Source organism: Triticum aestivum, chromosome 6A (genome assembly GCF_018294505.1).
Source record: "Triticum aestivum cultivar Chinese Spring chromosome 6A, IWGSC CS RefSeq v2.1, whole genome shotgun sequence".
Classification (NCBI taxonomy): Eukaryota; Viridiplantae; Streptophyta; class Magnoliopsida; order Poales; family Poaceae; genus Triticum; species Triticum aestivum.
Genome location: NC_057809.1, coordinates 211,860,849 through 211,875,516, shown reverse-complemented (window position 1 = coordinate 211,875,516; position 14,668 = coordinate 211,860,849). Strand labels below are relative to the sequence as shown.

Genomic DNA, 14,668 nt, shown 5'->3' with positions numbered 1-14,668 from the left:
CTTGGGTGCATGCTTACGTCCCATGCAAGAAATGGGAATGAATTTCAAACACCAGGGCACCGTTGATTGTCGGCAAAACATTGAGATGCCTGGTTTTTTAAATTCTAGTAAATCCAAAACTTGTCTTAAATTCATGAAACTTGGCATGCTATCATGGAGCGGCATCAACATGCCGTGGTTCAATTTTTGTCCCATTTGGGGCAGGTTTCAGTATATGCTTCTCACAAACGAGAGCTTCTCACAACAAGCATGATGGTTTCGGTAGGGAACGTCCCACCTTTGGGGACGAAACAATATCCATTGCCTCTTATAGCTTCCAAAAATTTTCTCGTGTCAACATAGAACAACAGGAGTGTTGTGTCAATTTTTGTGATTTTTTGGGGTTCATTTGGGCATTTTTATGCATTAACTGAGTTTTCAATGCATTTATGTGCATAATTCAAATTTGAACTACATGCACACGCTCCAATGCATATAAATTGGTTGAAAAATCAAATATGTGTCCTTGGGTGCATGCTTAGGTCCCATGCAAGAAACAAAATGAATTTCAAACACCAGGGCACCGTTGATTGCCGACAAAACATTGAGATACCTGGTTTTTAAATTCTAGTAATCCAAAACTCGTCTGAAATTCATGAAACTTGGCATGCTATCATGGAGCCGCATCAACATGCCGTGGTAAATTTTTTGTCCCTTTTGGGACAGGTTTGGGTATATACTTCTCACAAACCAGAGCTTCTCACAACAAGCATGATGGTTTCCATAGGAAACGTCCCACCTTTGGGGACGAAACGATATCCATTGCCTCTTATTGCTTTCAAAAAATTTCTCGTGTCAACATAGAACAACAGGAGTGTTGTGTCATTTTTTGTGATTTTTTGGGGTTCGTTTGGACATTTTTTATGTATTAATTGAGTTTTCAATGCATTTATGCGCATAATTCAAATTTGAACTACATGCACATGCTCTAGTGCATATAAATTGGTTGAAAAATCAAATATGTGTCCTTGGGTGCATGCTTACATCCCATGCAAGAAATGGGAATGAATTTGAAACACCAAGCCACCGTTGATTGTCGGCAAAACATTGAGATGTCTGGTTTTTAAATTCTAGTAAATCCAAAACTCGTCTAAAATTCATGAAACTTGGCATGCTATCATGGAGCAGCATCAACATGTCGTGGTAAATTTTTTCTCCCATTTGGGACAGGTTTGGGTATATACTTCTCACAAACCAAAGCTTCCCATAACAAGATGATGGTTTCGGTAGGGAACATCTCATATTTGGGGACGAAATGATATCCATTGCCTTTTATTGCTTCCAAAAAATTTCTTGTGTCAACATAGAACAACAGGAGTGTTGTGTCAATTTTTGTGATTTTTCGGGGTTCGTTTTTACATTTTTATGCATTAACTGAGTTTTCAATGCATTTATGTGCATAATTCAAATTTGAACTACATGCACATGCTCTAATGCATATAAATTAGTTGAAAATTCAAATCTGTGTCCTTGGGTGCATGCTTATGTCCCATGCAAGGAATGGGAATGAATTTCAAACACCAGGGCACCGTTGATTGCCAGCAAAACATTGAGATGCCTGGTTTTTAAATTCTAATAAATGCAAAACTCATATGAAATTCATGAAACTTGGCATGCTATCATGCAGCGGCATCAACATGCCGTGGTTAATTTTTTGTGCCATTTGGGGCAGGTTTGGGTATATGATTCTCACAAATCAGAGCTTCTCACAACAAGCATCATGGTTTCTGTAGGGATCGTCCCACCTTTGGGGACAAAGCGATATTCATTGTCTCTTATTGCTTCCAAAAAATTTCTCATGTCAACATAAAACAACAGGAGTATTGTGTCAATTTTTGTGATTTTTCAGGGTTCGTTTGGACATTTTTCTGCATTAACTGAGTTTTCAATGCATTTATGTGCATAATTCAAATTTGAACTACATGCACATGCTCCAGTGCATATAAATTGGTTGAAAAATCAATCTATGTCCTTGGATGCATGCTTAGGTCTCATGTAAGAAACATAATGAATTTCAAACACCAGGGCACCGTTGATTGCCGGTAAAACATTGAGATGCCTGGTTTTTAAATTCTAGTAAATTCAAAACTCGTCCGAAATTCATGAAACTTGGCATGCTATCATGGAGCGGCATCAACATGTCGTGGTAAAATTTTTGTCCCATTTGGGGCAGGTTTGGGTATATGCTTCTCACAAACGAGAGCTTCTCACAACAAGTATGATGGTTTCGGTAGGGAATGTCCCACCTTTGGGGACGAAATGATATCCATTGCCTCTTATTGCTTCCAAAAAAATTCTCGTGTCAACATAGAACAACAGTAGTGTTGTGTCAATTTTTGTGATTTTTTGGGGTTCGTTTGGACATTTTTATGCATTAACTGAGTTTTCAATGCATTTATGTGCATAATTCAAATTTGAACTAGATGCACATGCTCTAGTGCATATAAATTGGTTAAAAAATTAAATATGTGTCCTTGGGTGCATGCTTAGGTCCCATACAAGAAATGGGAATGAATTTCAAACATTGAGATGCCTGGTTTTTAAATTCTAGTTTTTAAATTGAGATGTTTGGTTTTTAAATTCTAGTAAATCCAAAACTCGTTCGAAATTGGCATACTATCATGGAATGGCACCCAACATGCTATGATATTTTTCGTGTCCATTCTGAGAGAAGACGCACTCGAATAATGACAGCCAATAAAGGCATTTTGAAAAAGTAGCTGCCTCTTTAATATCTCAAACATTTGTATAATTCGAACCGTGTGCATTTTGTTAACCATTCACGTGACACCACGCGTCTTGGTTTTAATGGATGTAGGAGGTGCCGTGTGGACAGCTGCTTGACCTTGACTGAACGGAAGAGTGCAGTTCGGTGCGCAAGGTGACCGAGAGGAGTGCAAGTTGTCCTCGAATGTGCAGGCTCATCGAGAAGCGTGCAAGCTTTACGCTGCGCATGCTCACTGGGAAGTGAGCCCTTTGACTTCCATGGTCGCTCACCTTCCTCTCCATGCGCGCCTCCCTCAACGGCATGGGACGCCGCCGTCGAACGCTACCTCTCAGCGCCGCCAGCTGCCGTCCTCCTGCCCCCCGCTCGTCGACCCTGGGACGACATGATGCAAAGTGAGAGCAGGATTTGTGCATCTCTTCAACGCAAACGGTTCTTTTAGATGACCCGTGTGCAACCACTTACAAATAATTTGGTGCGATTTGCATCTGTCATATTGGGTATGTTACCATTTGTCAAACTAGAAAGATTGACATTTATTGATCTAGTAACATTGCCATTTGTCAACCTTGTAACACTATGATTTGTCAAAATATGAAGTTAAAAATCACTAGCAATATCTAATTTTTGCAACTAAAATTCAATAATTAAGCATAGATTTCATTCATAGATTAAGTAGTCATTCTTAATTTATACAAACAGTTTAACTCGACAGCTGAACCGACCAAACTTTTTCCTAATTGTTGCCAACCACGTACTGAAATAGCTAGTTAACTTATATATACTAGCTAATTTTAAGTATGTTGTACAGTTCCACCACATCTATAGTCAGATGAACTGAACAAAATAGCCACTAAATACTACTACTACTGTGGAGGGGCTGTGTACTACTTCCGGCTCCCTCTCCTCTGCCGAGCGCGCTCAGTAAGAGGCGTAGGAGGAGGAGCCTACCGACGAGCTGGGCAACCGCAATACGATACCTGCTGTCGTTGCAGCTTCAGCAACGCTCACCTCGAACGCCCTCTGCCGCTCCAGACGACCCCTCTCGAAGTGGAGGTTCTCCTCGTAGATCTCCTGATTCCTCGCCTCTAAGGTGGCGTGTGCCGCGGCCTCGGCGGCGGTAAGGCTCTTTGCGTGCCCGACGAGGCGCTCCTCCTCCTCCCGCAGGAACTCGGTGTAGCGCGCAAGGTCGCTGACGCACGTGCGGACATCTACCTCCGCCTCCCGCCTTCGGGCGGCGGTGGTGGAGCGGGTGATGACCCCGGCGGTCGACGGCGGGCTGGCGGCCACGCCGACCGACGATGGGGTGATGTCCACGACCACCACCTCCCGCCTTCGGGCCGCGGTGGCGAAGCGGGTGATGCCCACGGTGGCCGGCAGTGGGGTAGCGGCCATGACGGCCACCTCCCGCCTTCGGGCCGCGGCGGCGGAACGAGAGATGGCCCTGGCTTTCGACGGTGGTGTGGCGGCAACAGCTGCCGACAGGCACCGGCGACTGAGCGTGTGGTGGGTGTTTCGCGCACACCCAACAGGGACACCACACGCACTACACTACGCGAGGGACTGCGCCGCCGCCACGGTGTAGCCTCCCAGCTGGAGCTGTCCTCTGATGACGGCAGAGTGGCTGAGCGACGACGACGGACCGGTGCTATTGACGATTATGGGAGAAGCAGACAAGATAAGCTATAGGAAGGGAGCGGAAAATGCGACGCAGGACTCGCCGGCCATGAGGGTTTTTATAGCAGGCCGGTAAGCATTGGGATTTTGGGGGATTTTACCGAGTCGGGCGAGAAGTTTGCGCGGAAACCTGCGAGGTTGCGCGGGAATGGGCTCACCGACGATTCATTGGCGCCACCGTTTGGACGAAAGAACGCCCCGCGCGCTGCACAAGCTTGCGTCGGAAGCCGTCTGCGACAGCGGGGTGACAAGACATGCGAGAGGAGGACGAAAGGTCACGTACACATACGGTTAATAAAAAACATTTGCGATTTAATTACCTACTATACCCCTATCCTGATTTATAAGTCTGAATTAACTAATAAAATACGAATGCATGTCGCCAAAGATTATATAGTTAGATTCGCATTTGACATAGTTTTCAATTATATAATTTTTATAACATGCAGTAAAATTTTGTTGGTTAAATTTGAGGGCAAAGTATGCCATAGAATATAAAGGGGACTATAGACTAGATGGAGGTGGTAGCACACGCCGCTCTCTACGCAGCGACACAACTGTCGTCCGGCTTGTAGGCAACCATTTCCTGCATGTTCAACTGCTCTATGCGTGTGGTTGCTTGCGGTTCAGGCGGCTGCGGCGCACTCTGCTCGCGTCCCGCTGCGCGCGTTCTGCTCTCACGTCTCTTCGGGTGCTTTGCCCTCGTCCCTCCACGCGCGCTGCCAGTGTTCGGGGCCGGCGCACGATCATGCACGTTTGTGTGCATGCGGTTGCGCCGGGCGCGGCGCGATGATACAGTTACCCGCTGCAAAAACTGTCATGCGGACGCGCGGAGAATCCACGCCGCCCGACCCCCTTTTATTCCTGCGGTCGTTTACTTTCATCTCTCATCTCACATGACACAATGAGCACACCCACAAGGACACATACAGAGAGGATATCCAGCGGTTCCAATGGCGCTTCCAGCGGCCGCCGACGACAACGGCGGGAAGTTCACCACGCAACACGTCGTGGACACCCACGTGAGGGGAAAGGCTCTCTTAGTGGTGTACACGAACGATCCGGTCTCGGTGGAGAGCTCCATCCGAACTATAGAGCAGTTCCTGGTCAAGGACAAGTACCAAGTGGTCGGCTTCGACCTCGAGTACACCATGGGTCATGCCGGGCAGAATCAGAAGGTTGTCGTCGTCTAGTTGTGCGTGCGACATGGCGTCCTCATCTACCACTACCACCTGGCCACAGCGCCTTGTGAGCGTTTCTCCAGGTTTATCAACAGCTCCGACTACAGTTTCATTGTGGTGGACACCACAAACGATCTAAAATCGCTCAAGGTTTCGTGCTTGAATGTCCGAATCTTGTCAACATCCAAAGCCACTACAAGGTCTGGGGCAGCGACAAAAACAAACTGAACTCCCTAGTTGACCTCGCTCGGCCATCATCGACCCCTACTACATGAAGATAAAGAGTGAGAGCAATAAGGGCAGGAACGCCTGGCACAGTGTGTGGCATAAGAGACTGGATGAACAACATGTCAAGTACGCGGCCATGGATGCATACACAAGCTACGAGATATACAGACGGATCGTTGACATGAGGAACTGTCTTCTTCCTGACCCAGACGAGGGATCGAGCCACATAGCAATGACGGGAGCGTCACAAGAAGTAGATGACTAGACGATCATTTCTCCTACTTTAGAATGCACGCAATTGTTTATTGAGGTGTGTGTGAATGATCTGTATAGTTACTTATGTAATTGGATGTTTATTTTAGTTATATATATACATGTTATTCTACTATAGACAGAGCAAATTACACGGCTTATTAGTAGCAATCGTCTGTGTTATTATTGGTCTTCACACACATTTCTGATTACGAACTCGTTTGCCGCGTATCACACACATCTTGTTGAGTTGAATCGTTTACATTGTGTTGCCTAATCACACATAGTTCATCCTAATGAACCGTATGCAATATATCGCACATGCTTTCATCTGGCTACCCGTCTTTTTTGTTCCTCCTCATCCCAAACAGTTAATTGAACTGAATCGTATGCCCTGCATCGCACACACAACTACAATCTGTACCGTGTTTGATGCATCCGTCATCGCAAACGTTTTGCATTTTTTTGATGCTTTTTTACACCCCCGTTTGTGATTATGGCATCGCACACAGTTTCGTCGAAGGGTCTCTGGTCGTAGTGTCATGTTTGGACCATCCTGCAGTAGTGTTTGCTTCATATAAGAGTTCGCCCAGATTTGTCCTTTGCTACAAAAAGGATTGGGCCACCTTGCTGCACCTTAGTTACTTTTGTTACTTGTTACCCGTTATGATTTATTTTATCACAAAACTATCTGTTACCGATAATTTCAGTGCTTGCAGAGAATACCTTGCTGAAAACCACTTGTCATTTCCTTCTGCTTCTCGTTGGGTTCGACACTCTTACTTATCGAAAGGACTACGATAGATCCCCTATACTTGTGGATCATCAGGTACCAATGTGAGGTTTTATTACAAGGATTGAACACAAGAGATGAACTAGGATTTTGAGATGAGATGTTGCCTTTGAAAATGTTGACGAAGATTGCCCCTCCCACGATGAGAGGGTTGTTGGTGATGACAATAGCTTCAGTTTCCCCCTCCTGGAAGGAAGTATCCCCGACGGAATCGCTTCGCCGGAGAGCAAAAGTGCTCCTGCCCAAGTTCCGCCTCGAGACGGCGGCGCTTTGTCCCAAAATTCCTGTCCTTATTTTCTCTAGGGCAAAAGACCCTATGTACTAGAAAATGGGCACCAGAGGTGGGCCAGGGCTCCCACTACCCACCAGGGCGCCATGGGGGACAGGCGCACCCTGGTGCCTAGTGGGCACCTGAGTGTCCCTCTCTGGTATTTCTTTATTCCAATATTTTTATATATTTTAAAATAATTTTTCGTAAAATTTCAACTCGTTTGAAGCTGAATAACAAGGTGGTATTCATAAATGCGTGTCTTGGTGGATAGTGAGGGCATTATTTTTATTGTCCATGTCTATGAAGGTATCTGTGTTGGAGATGCTCTAAAATGTCAGAAGGCCTGACAAATTGAAAATCTAGGGGACACAAAGAAAAGGAAACAGTAAAAGAAGAGAAAAGAAAAGGAAACATGAAAGACAACCAGATTGGAACCCTCCAACTCAGACACAGTCACCACCCTGTCCCCTCGTCTTCCTCGGCCCTCGCTTCGTTCTCCGCGGGAGCCGGCGAGCCGCCGCCCCACTCACTCTCTCTCCCCCCGTCCACCGCACGCCTCCGCCACGCCATTCCCATATGCTCTTCTCCGGCGAGGTAAAGAAACCATCTTTCTCACATTTCCCACCCCTCTCCTTTCTTGCTGGTGCCACCGTCCTAGCGGTTACTCAGCTAGATCTGCACGCATTTGGCGTTTCTTGGCAGCAGATCTTGAGCGTGGATCCCCCTTTACCCGGATCCATAGTGGTCTGGATCCGGCTTTTCCGCGGCGCTGGTCGGATTTGGTGCGCTCCTCACTGTGGGAACGAAAGACCACATGTTTTGTTTGTGGGATCGTATAGCGTGTGCGTTTGAGTTTCTTGGTGTTAGTTTCTTCACGCATGCGTTTGATCGTTTTTTGGTGTTAGTTTCTTCACGCATGCGTGGATTCACAGTCAGCCGATGCACATTTGTTCCACCAAGTTCCGTGGATTTGTATCTTGCGAGGACCGTCAAGTTAAATATCTCTGAAGTAAGCACCATGATTAGCAATCTTACACTACATTGTGCATTCTCGTGGGGTGCAGGGCAACAGAGCATGATTCTGTGGCAAGGTTGAATGGCGGTGAGTTAGGGATATACGAGACTGTGCGGAGCAGGGGTTATTAATAAATTGTGCAAGAGGCGAGCCTTGGCCGAGATGGATGCCGTTGTTGATGTTGCCGATGCTATGGGCGCTGTGACTATAGAGAACGGGGCGAAGCTGGAGTTGCCTGACAGTGTAGAGGAGCGCGGCGAAGAGCATGATGCGCAGGCCAACAGAGACCATTCAGGGGAGAGTGAGGTGATCAACCCGCACGAAGAGGCAGGTGGAGAAGCCACCTCACAGCCAGAAGGGAGGAAGATCGGCCGTTCCAAGGTGATCTTGTGACAGTGATGTTTTGTGCCTGTCTGGTGACAATACTGTTCTGATTAGTGTTTTCTACATGATGTGCTTATAGGGAGCTGCAAGTCATGGTCCTAAGGTTGCAAAGACAAGGAGCCCAAAGAGTGGAGATGAAGGTCTAGCAAGGAGAAGCACCCCTAGTTCCTCTCTTCGTAAGGCACCCATTGCGCGAGTATCACATGCAGACTCAGGCACTGGCTCTTGTACCAATGGTGATCCGAGTGTCGATAAGAAAGTGAGTTCTCCGTTCTGCTTGATTTTATTATTCCTATGTTACCCGGAATTGGTTCCATATCCAAGCCAGCTAGGTCTCAAATACTTTGTTTGGTAATGGTAATCAGAAATCTGGAAAGATCGAGTCTCGTCCGTCTGCCAAGGAGACATCATTGCTCGAGGACGCAAAGTATGCATATTTCTTTCCTGTTTCTGCGTTATTTCTTGTGTACTGTGGTCTTACTTCCTGTTTTGAGACAGAGTGGATTTTGCCCTATATTTCTTTGTATATCTAACTTTTAGTAATCAAGATAAGTTCCAACCAAAGTTATGGTGCCATTTAAAGATTAACCTTTTGTTGCTAGTTAGTGATTTGTTAAAAATAGGGAATTGTACCATGTTTCCATTTCTTGGATTACCTCAATGTGGTAAACACATGTATGCTCACCCTCAGACGGTCAGACATCAGTTCAATTGAAATAATACTTATTTGATCTATTTCTCTACTATGTCACTGAAGCGACACCTTTTCATCTCGTCATTTATCGACCTGCCACAAACCTCAACGAGTGTGTCAGTATTGGAAGTTAACTTTAGTATTTCCAGCATTTGGATGTCATGTACTACCTCTGTTTCTAAATATAAGATGTTTTGGCAGTTTAAATTGAACTGCCAAAACGTCTTATATTTAGGAACAGAGGGTGTACTTCATAAAGCCCTGCTCAATATCGGTCAGTTGAAGTATTGTGCTTCCTTTTCTCATTGTCAAGTTCAACTTAGGGCCGAGTCTGTGGACCATATTTGCATAATTGCATCTAAGGTCTTTGGGAATTTCTCTTACATTTCATGCTCCATTCTTCCTTTTCCCCGTTAATACTATCTAGTTTTGTTGGATACTCACAGAGTCACCATATTTGCATAATTGCATCTAAGGTCTTTGGGAATTTCTCTTACATTTCATGCTCCATTCTTCCTTTTCCCCGTTAATACTATCTAGTTTTGTTGGATACTCACAGAGTCACTTATGCTGTTATATTCACCCCCACAGATCCAGGGAGGGAAGTAAAGCTCAAAAGCAATCAGACCAGCATTCTTCCATCAGAAGAGATGAAGAAGATTTAAATAGTGAAAGTTCAAAAGCTCGAAGGGCTGGCAGCACTCCTGCCTATGGATTCAGTTTCAAGTGTGATGAGAGAGCTGAAAAAAGAAGAGAGGTAATTTCTGGTCTAATACCCTATTTCCCTGATTTTATTTGGAGAAAAAAAGCAGATTTGATTCAGCTATTTTGTTTACCCAATATATAGTTCTACTCAAAGCTTGAGGAGAAGATTCACGCAAGAGAGATGGAAATAAGCAATATGCAAGCTAAATCGAAGGTGACATTGTGTTATCTCTTGGAAATGTTAAATGTTATTCTTGCATCTCATATGTTACTTGCTGACATTTGTTGCCTTATTATTCACAGGAGACTGAAGAAGCTGAACTCAAAATGCTGAGAAAAAGCTTAAAGTTCAAGGCAACGCCGATGCCAAGCTTCTCCCCACCACCAAAGGTTGAACTGAAAAAGGTAATACTGCTTTGCTCCTCATTCCTTCTGAATCCCTGGCTTTTCAACAAGTTAATTCATGACAGTGTCATGTGACTTATCTATACCAATATAAAAGGATCCAAATAGGCAGATCCAAACCATCTCGACCGTCAAATCATGTTATCTAGCGGTTCAAATCGCTTCAATGTTGAGCACCAAACACGTTTAACGCTCTAATTACCCACTACTGCCATTGGTTATAAACACGTTTTGACTCAACGCTATCCCTTGAAATCTGCCATGTAATTAATATCCTACCATTCCCGTGAAAAAGTAATTGGTATCTTACCAAATACGAACGTGCAACAGATATATCTTACCTAATATAACGTGCAACTAATATCCTACTTAATATAAACGTGCGTTGCACGTACATTATTACTAGTGTAAGAAGGAGCCGAGTGTGGGGTTATCCCTTACTGGGCAAATAACCATGAACCCCCTCGCTCCCGCCCGAAAAAAAAAACATTTGCATTTCATTGTATACAGGAAATAGAACTTCATCACTTAAAAACAGGACTTCAGGAAAACATTAAAATGCTATGTTCAGAAGATATACTGAAAATGGAACTTTTCATGCGCTCAAACACCAAGATTTAAAAGTATATTAAAAATGTTAATCATCAGAAAATTCTGTATGCCATGTGGATATTATAGCTGCATTTGGATGGGATGCTGTTGCAGAGCCTTTATACTCATAGAAAAATCTGTACTGCCAGTTAAGGTACATGCAAAACTGCAGGGCCTTGAGACAAGATCAATATTAGTACTCAGACCTGCCTGATCTAAAATTTAAAATTCACTGTACGGCAGAAAATAATCTTTTACCTTGCAGCATTCTAGTCTATTCAATAGCAACCTACCAATTGTAGAGTTGAAGCATAAAGATGGGATAAAATCACACTTCTCTATTTTGATAGTCATCATTTAAAGCAACTATGAACCAATTGTACGCTACCATGGTGCTGAATCATCTGAACCAGTCCAGAAACAAACAGCACATGCTCCACTTAACATCCTGCACTGTGAACATTAGCTAAAACGTGTTGCCGCATTCTAAACATTGGACAATATCACAGTACTTATTACCTTGTTGTGTTATTTCTTATTTGTTGTAGATTCCTCCCACTAGAGCTAAATCACCAAAGCTTGGCCGTTCCAAGAACAAATCTGGGCTGGAGGCTGAAGAAAGTACCACCCCAAGCCATCCTATCCGTGTGAGCCTTGATGAGAAGGCTACTCAAAATGGTGCGAAGAAAGTAACCCCATCAAACTCAGTGAAGAAGCCCCAGAGGAAGTCACTCCCGAAATTGCCATCAGAGGCAAGCGGCCCACTTGAGGCCACACAGCCAAAAAGCATGGAGGACCTAAACACAGATAATCATCAGGAGTCAGGGTCGCCAGCAAAGCAGCTTCAGGAAACCGAGTCGATCGCCAGCAACGCCCAGGAGCCGATCCGAGCTAAAGTTACCCCCGACGACCAAGAACTCGACGAACAGGCATCCGTGTAGTAACGGCCATGGTGACCAAATCCTTCGATTTTGTGATGGCAGGTGTGCATGCCTCTGGCTTTGTCGCGTATTGTGCCATATTTCGATAGTGTATCTAGTGGCCTGTGTTCTATAATATAAACCAACGCTTGTCTCGTCTTTGTTGAGTCTAGCATCTGTGTTGCTTCTGTTCATAATCGTAAGCGAGGCTCCAGTGTCGTGTGCAACTGCAAATAGTTTTGCCCTATTTTCTACTGCTGCTGCTATTGGTCCAGATGAACTTTGTCTCCCTGCTTTGATTTATAATTTTGTGATGTCCGTGCTGCATTGCAATGGGAGCAGCAAAAGGGACGGTGTAAACACTGATAAAAGTGTTGTTTTATAATTTGTGAATACGTGCTTGGGTCCTCTTCTCGTTTGAATGGACAAGAAAAAAGCGCTAACTTCATTCAGCTCAAGTGCAAGTTACTGCGTGGTTTACAAAGCCCTGCTTCCAGGGAATGTTCAGATCTGCGAAGAAAGTTACTGAGTGGAGGAGCTCTAATCTCCCAAGGGATGCAATCAGAGTGGAGGTCCTGGAAGCCACAGTGCCAGCGTGAGAAAAGTTGTCCTGTTGAAGCTGGAGCTTGGCTGAAAGATCTTCCTCCCTTCCGGCCGGGCTCCTCAAACACTTCCTCTACGTCTAGGCTGACCGGCTCTCCTGTCTCATGTCCAGCCTAAATCTGAACAGATATGGGAGGCCCTGGCTCGTCTACCACGTTAGATTCGGCCCACAATGACCCACCACGACTTTACATATATTTGTTCTCGTCTGCATCCCAAAACCTAGTCACTTAATTCCACTATACCCTGCCCCCAAGCTTCGTTTCGGCGATCTTCGTCCTTGTCCGGCATGACTGGCATTAGATCCAACTTTGAGACCTTGTTTTCTGTGGACTGGGACCTCGTCCCATGCGGGCTCGAGGAGGAGATGACCGTTCGCATGGCTCTCTGCCGCTCTCGGGAGGAGTTTGCCCGATCGCGATCACACTAGATACGGTGGGTATCCATTGTGTCCGTGCAAATGGCGCTTGGATCCGGCGGGAGGCGCGTGACCGCTGCCTCGTCGGACGCGGCGCAGTTCGTCTGGCACCCCAACGCTGGGGCGTACGTAACCCCTCTGATGGCACCTCTTCTTGGCGGCGGACTCCGAGTCAGAGGTAAACGGCGGCATGCATGGTCCTGACCCATCTTGTGTTATGGTGCGGGGTGCTTGCTGTGCTAGGCAGAGGGCGTGGGAGGCAATTGTAGCTCTCGCGGCCAAGGTCGCGGAGGTGGAGTCGCCCGCCGCCATGGAGCCGCTACGGATGACCAGCACCCCCTGGTGCCGCAGCGAAGTCATGGTGGTGTCAGGATCCGGTCATGGGTGGTTCTGAAGGAAATATGCCCTAGAGGCAATAATAAAGTTATTATTTATTTCCTTATATCATGATAAATGTTTATTATTTATGCTAGAATTGTATTAACCGGAAACTTAGTACATGTGTGAATACATAGACAAACAGAGTGTCACTAGTTTGCCTCTACTTGACTAGCTCGTTGAATCAATGATGGTTATGTTTCCTAACCGTAGACATGAGTTGTTATTTGATTAACGGGATCACATCATTAGAGAATGATGTGATTGACTTGACCCATTCCGTTAGCTTAGCACTTGATCATTTAAGTTTACTGCTATTGCTTTCTTCATGACTTATACATGTTCCTATGACTATGAGATTATGCAACTCCCGATTACCGGAGGAACACTTTGTGTGCTACCAAATGTCACAACGTAACTGGGTGATTATAAAGGTGCTCTACAGGTGTCTCCGATGGTACTTGTTGAGTTGGCATAGATCGAGATTAGGATTTGTCACTCCGATTGTCGGAGAGGTATCTCTGGGCCCTCTCGGTAATGCACATCACTAAAGCCTTGCAAGCAATGCAACTAATGAGTTAGTTGCGGGATAGTGCATTACAGAACGAGTAAAGAGACTTGCCGGTAACGAGATTGAACTAGGTATTGAGATACCGACGATCGAATCTCGGGCAAGTAACATACCGATGACAAAGGGAACAACGTATGTTGTTATGCGGTTTGACCAATAAAGATCTTCGTAGAATATGTAGGAGCCAATATGAACATCCAGGTTCCGCTATTGGTTATTGACCGGAGACGTGTCTCGGTCATGTCTACATAGTTCACGAACCCGTAGGGTCCGCACGCTTAAAGTTCTGTGACGATCGGTATTATGAGTTTTTGTGTTTTGATGTACCGAAGGTAGTTCGGAGTCCCGGATGTGATCACGGACATGACGAGGAGTCTCGAAATGGTCGAGACATAAAGATTGATATATTGGAAGGTTATATTCGGACACCGGAAGGGTTCCGGAGGTTACCGGATAAATACCGGAGTACCGGGGGTTACCGGAACCCCCCGGGGCTTAATGGGCCCTACATGGGCCTTAGTGGAAATAGAGGGCAGCAAGGGGAGTGTGGGGCGCGCCCCTAAGGCCCAAACCGAATTGGTTTAGAGCAAGGGGGCCCGGCCCCCTCTTTCCTTCTCCTCCTCCCCCTTTCCTTCCCCCTCTCCTACTCCTACTAGGAAAGGAGGAGTCCTACTCCCGGTGGGAGTAGGATTCCCCCCTTGGCGCGCCCTGCTTGGCCGGCCGCCTCTCCCCCCTTGCTCCTTTATATACGGGGGCAGGGGGCACCTCTAGACACACAACTTGATCATTGATCTCTCCCAGCCGTGTGCGGTGCCCCC

At 45.7% G+C, this 14,668-nt stretch overlaps 1 protein-coding gene across 1 annotated transcript; it reads left to right on the top strand.

The window, feature by feature from the left end:
* Positions 1-7,583: 7,583 nt before the first annotated feature.
* Positions 7,584-12,231, top strand: LOC123127291 (protein WVD2-like 5). Its single transcript, XM_044546940.1, has 8 exons — positions 7,584-7,760; positions 8,231-8,562; positions 8,645-8,824; positions 8,931-8,992; positions 9,851-10,016; positions 10,107-10,178; positions 10,268-10,369; positions 11,509-12,231. Exons 2-8 carry the CDS (start codon positions 8,344-8,346, stop codon positions 11,899-11,901), a joined length of 1,194 nt encoding a protein of 397 aa, XP_044402875.1. The 5' UTR covers positions 7,584-7,760; positions 8,231-8,343; the 3' UTR covers positions 11,902-12,231.
* The last annotated feature ends 2,437 nt before the right edge of the window (positions 12,232-14,668 follow it).

What these genes read in the sequence shown, in the direction of transcription:
- LOC123127291 (XM_044546940.1), top strand. Translation starts at nt 8,344, where the DNA reads ATGGATGCCGTTGTTGATGTTGCCGATGCTATGGGCGCTGTGACTATA. An exon ending in ATATGCAAGCTAAATCGAAG is followed by an intron (nt 10,179 to 10,267) that starts GTGACATTGTGT and finishes TATTATTCACAG; the next exon opens with GAGACTGAAGAAGCTGAACT. An exon ending in CAAAGGTTGAACTGAAAAAG is followed by an intron (nt 10,370 to 11,508) that starts GTAATACTGCTT and finishes TATTTGTTGTAG; the next exon opens with ATTCCTCCCACTAGAGCTAA.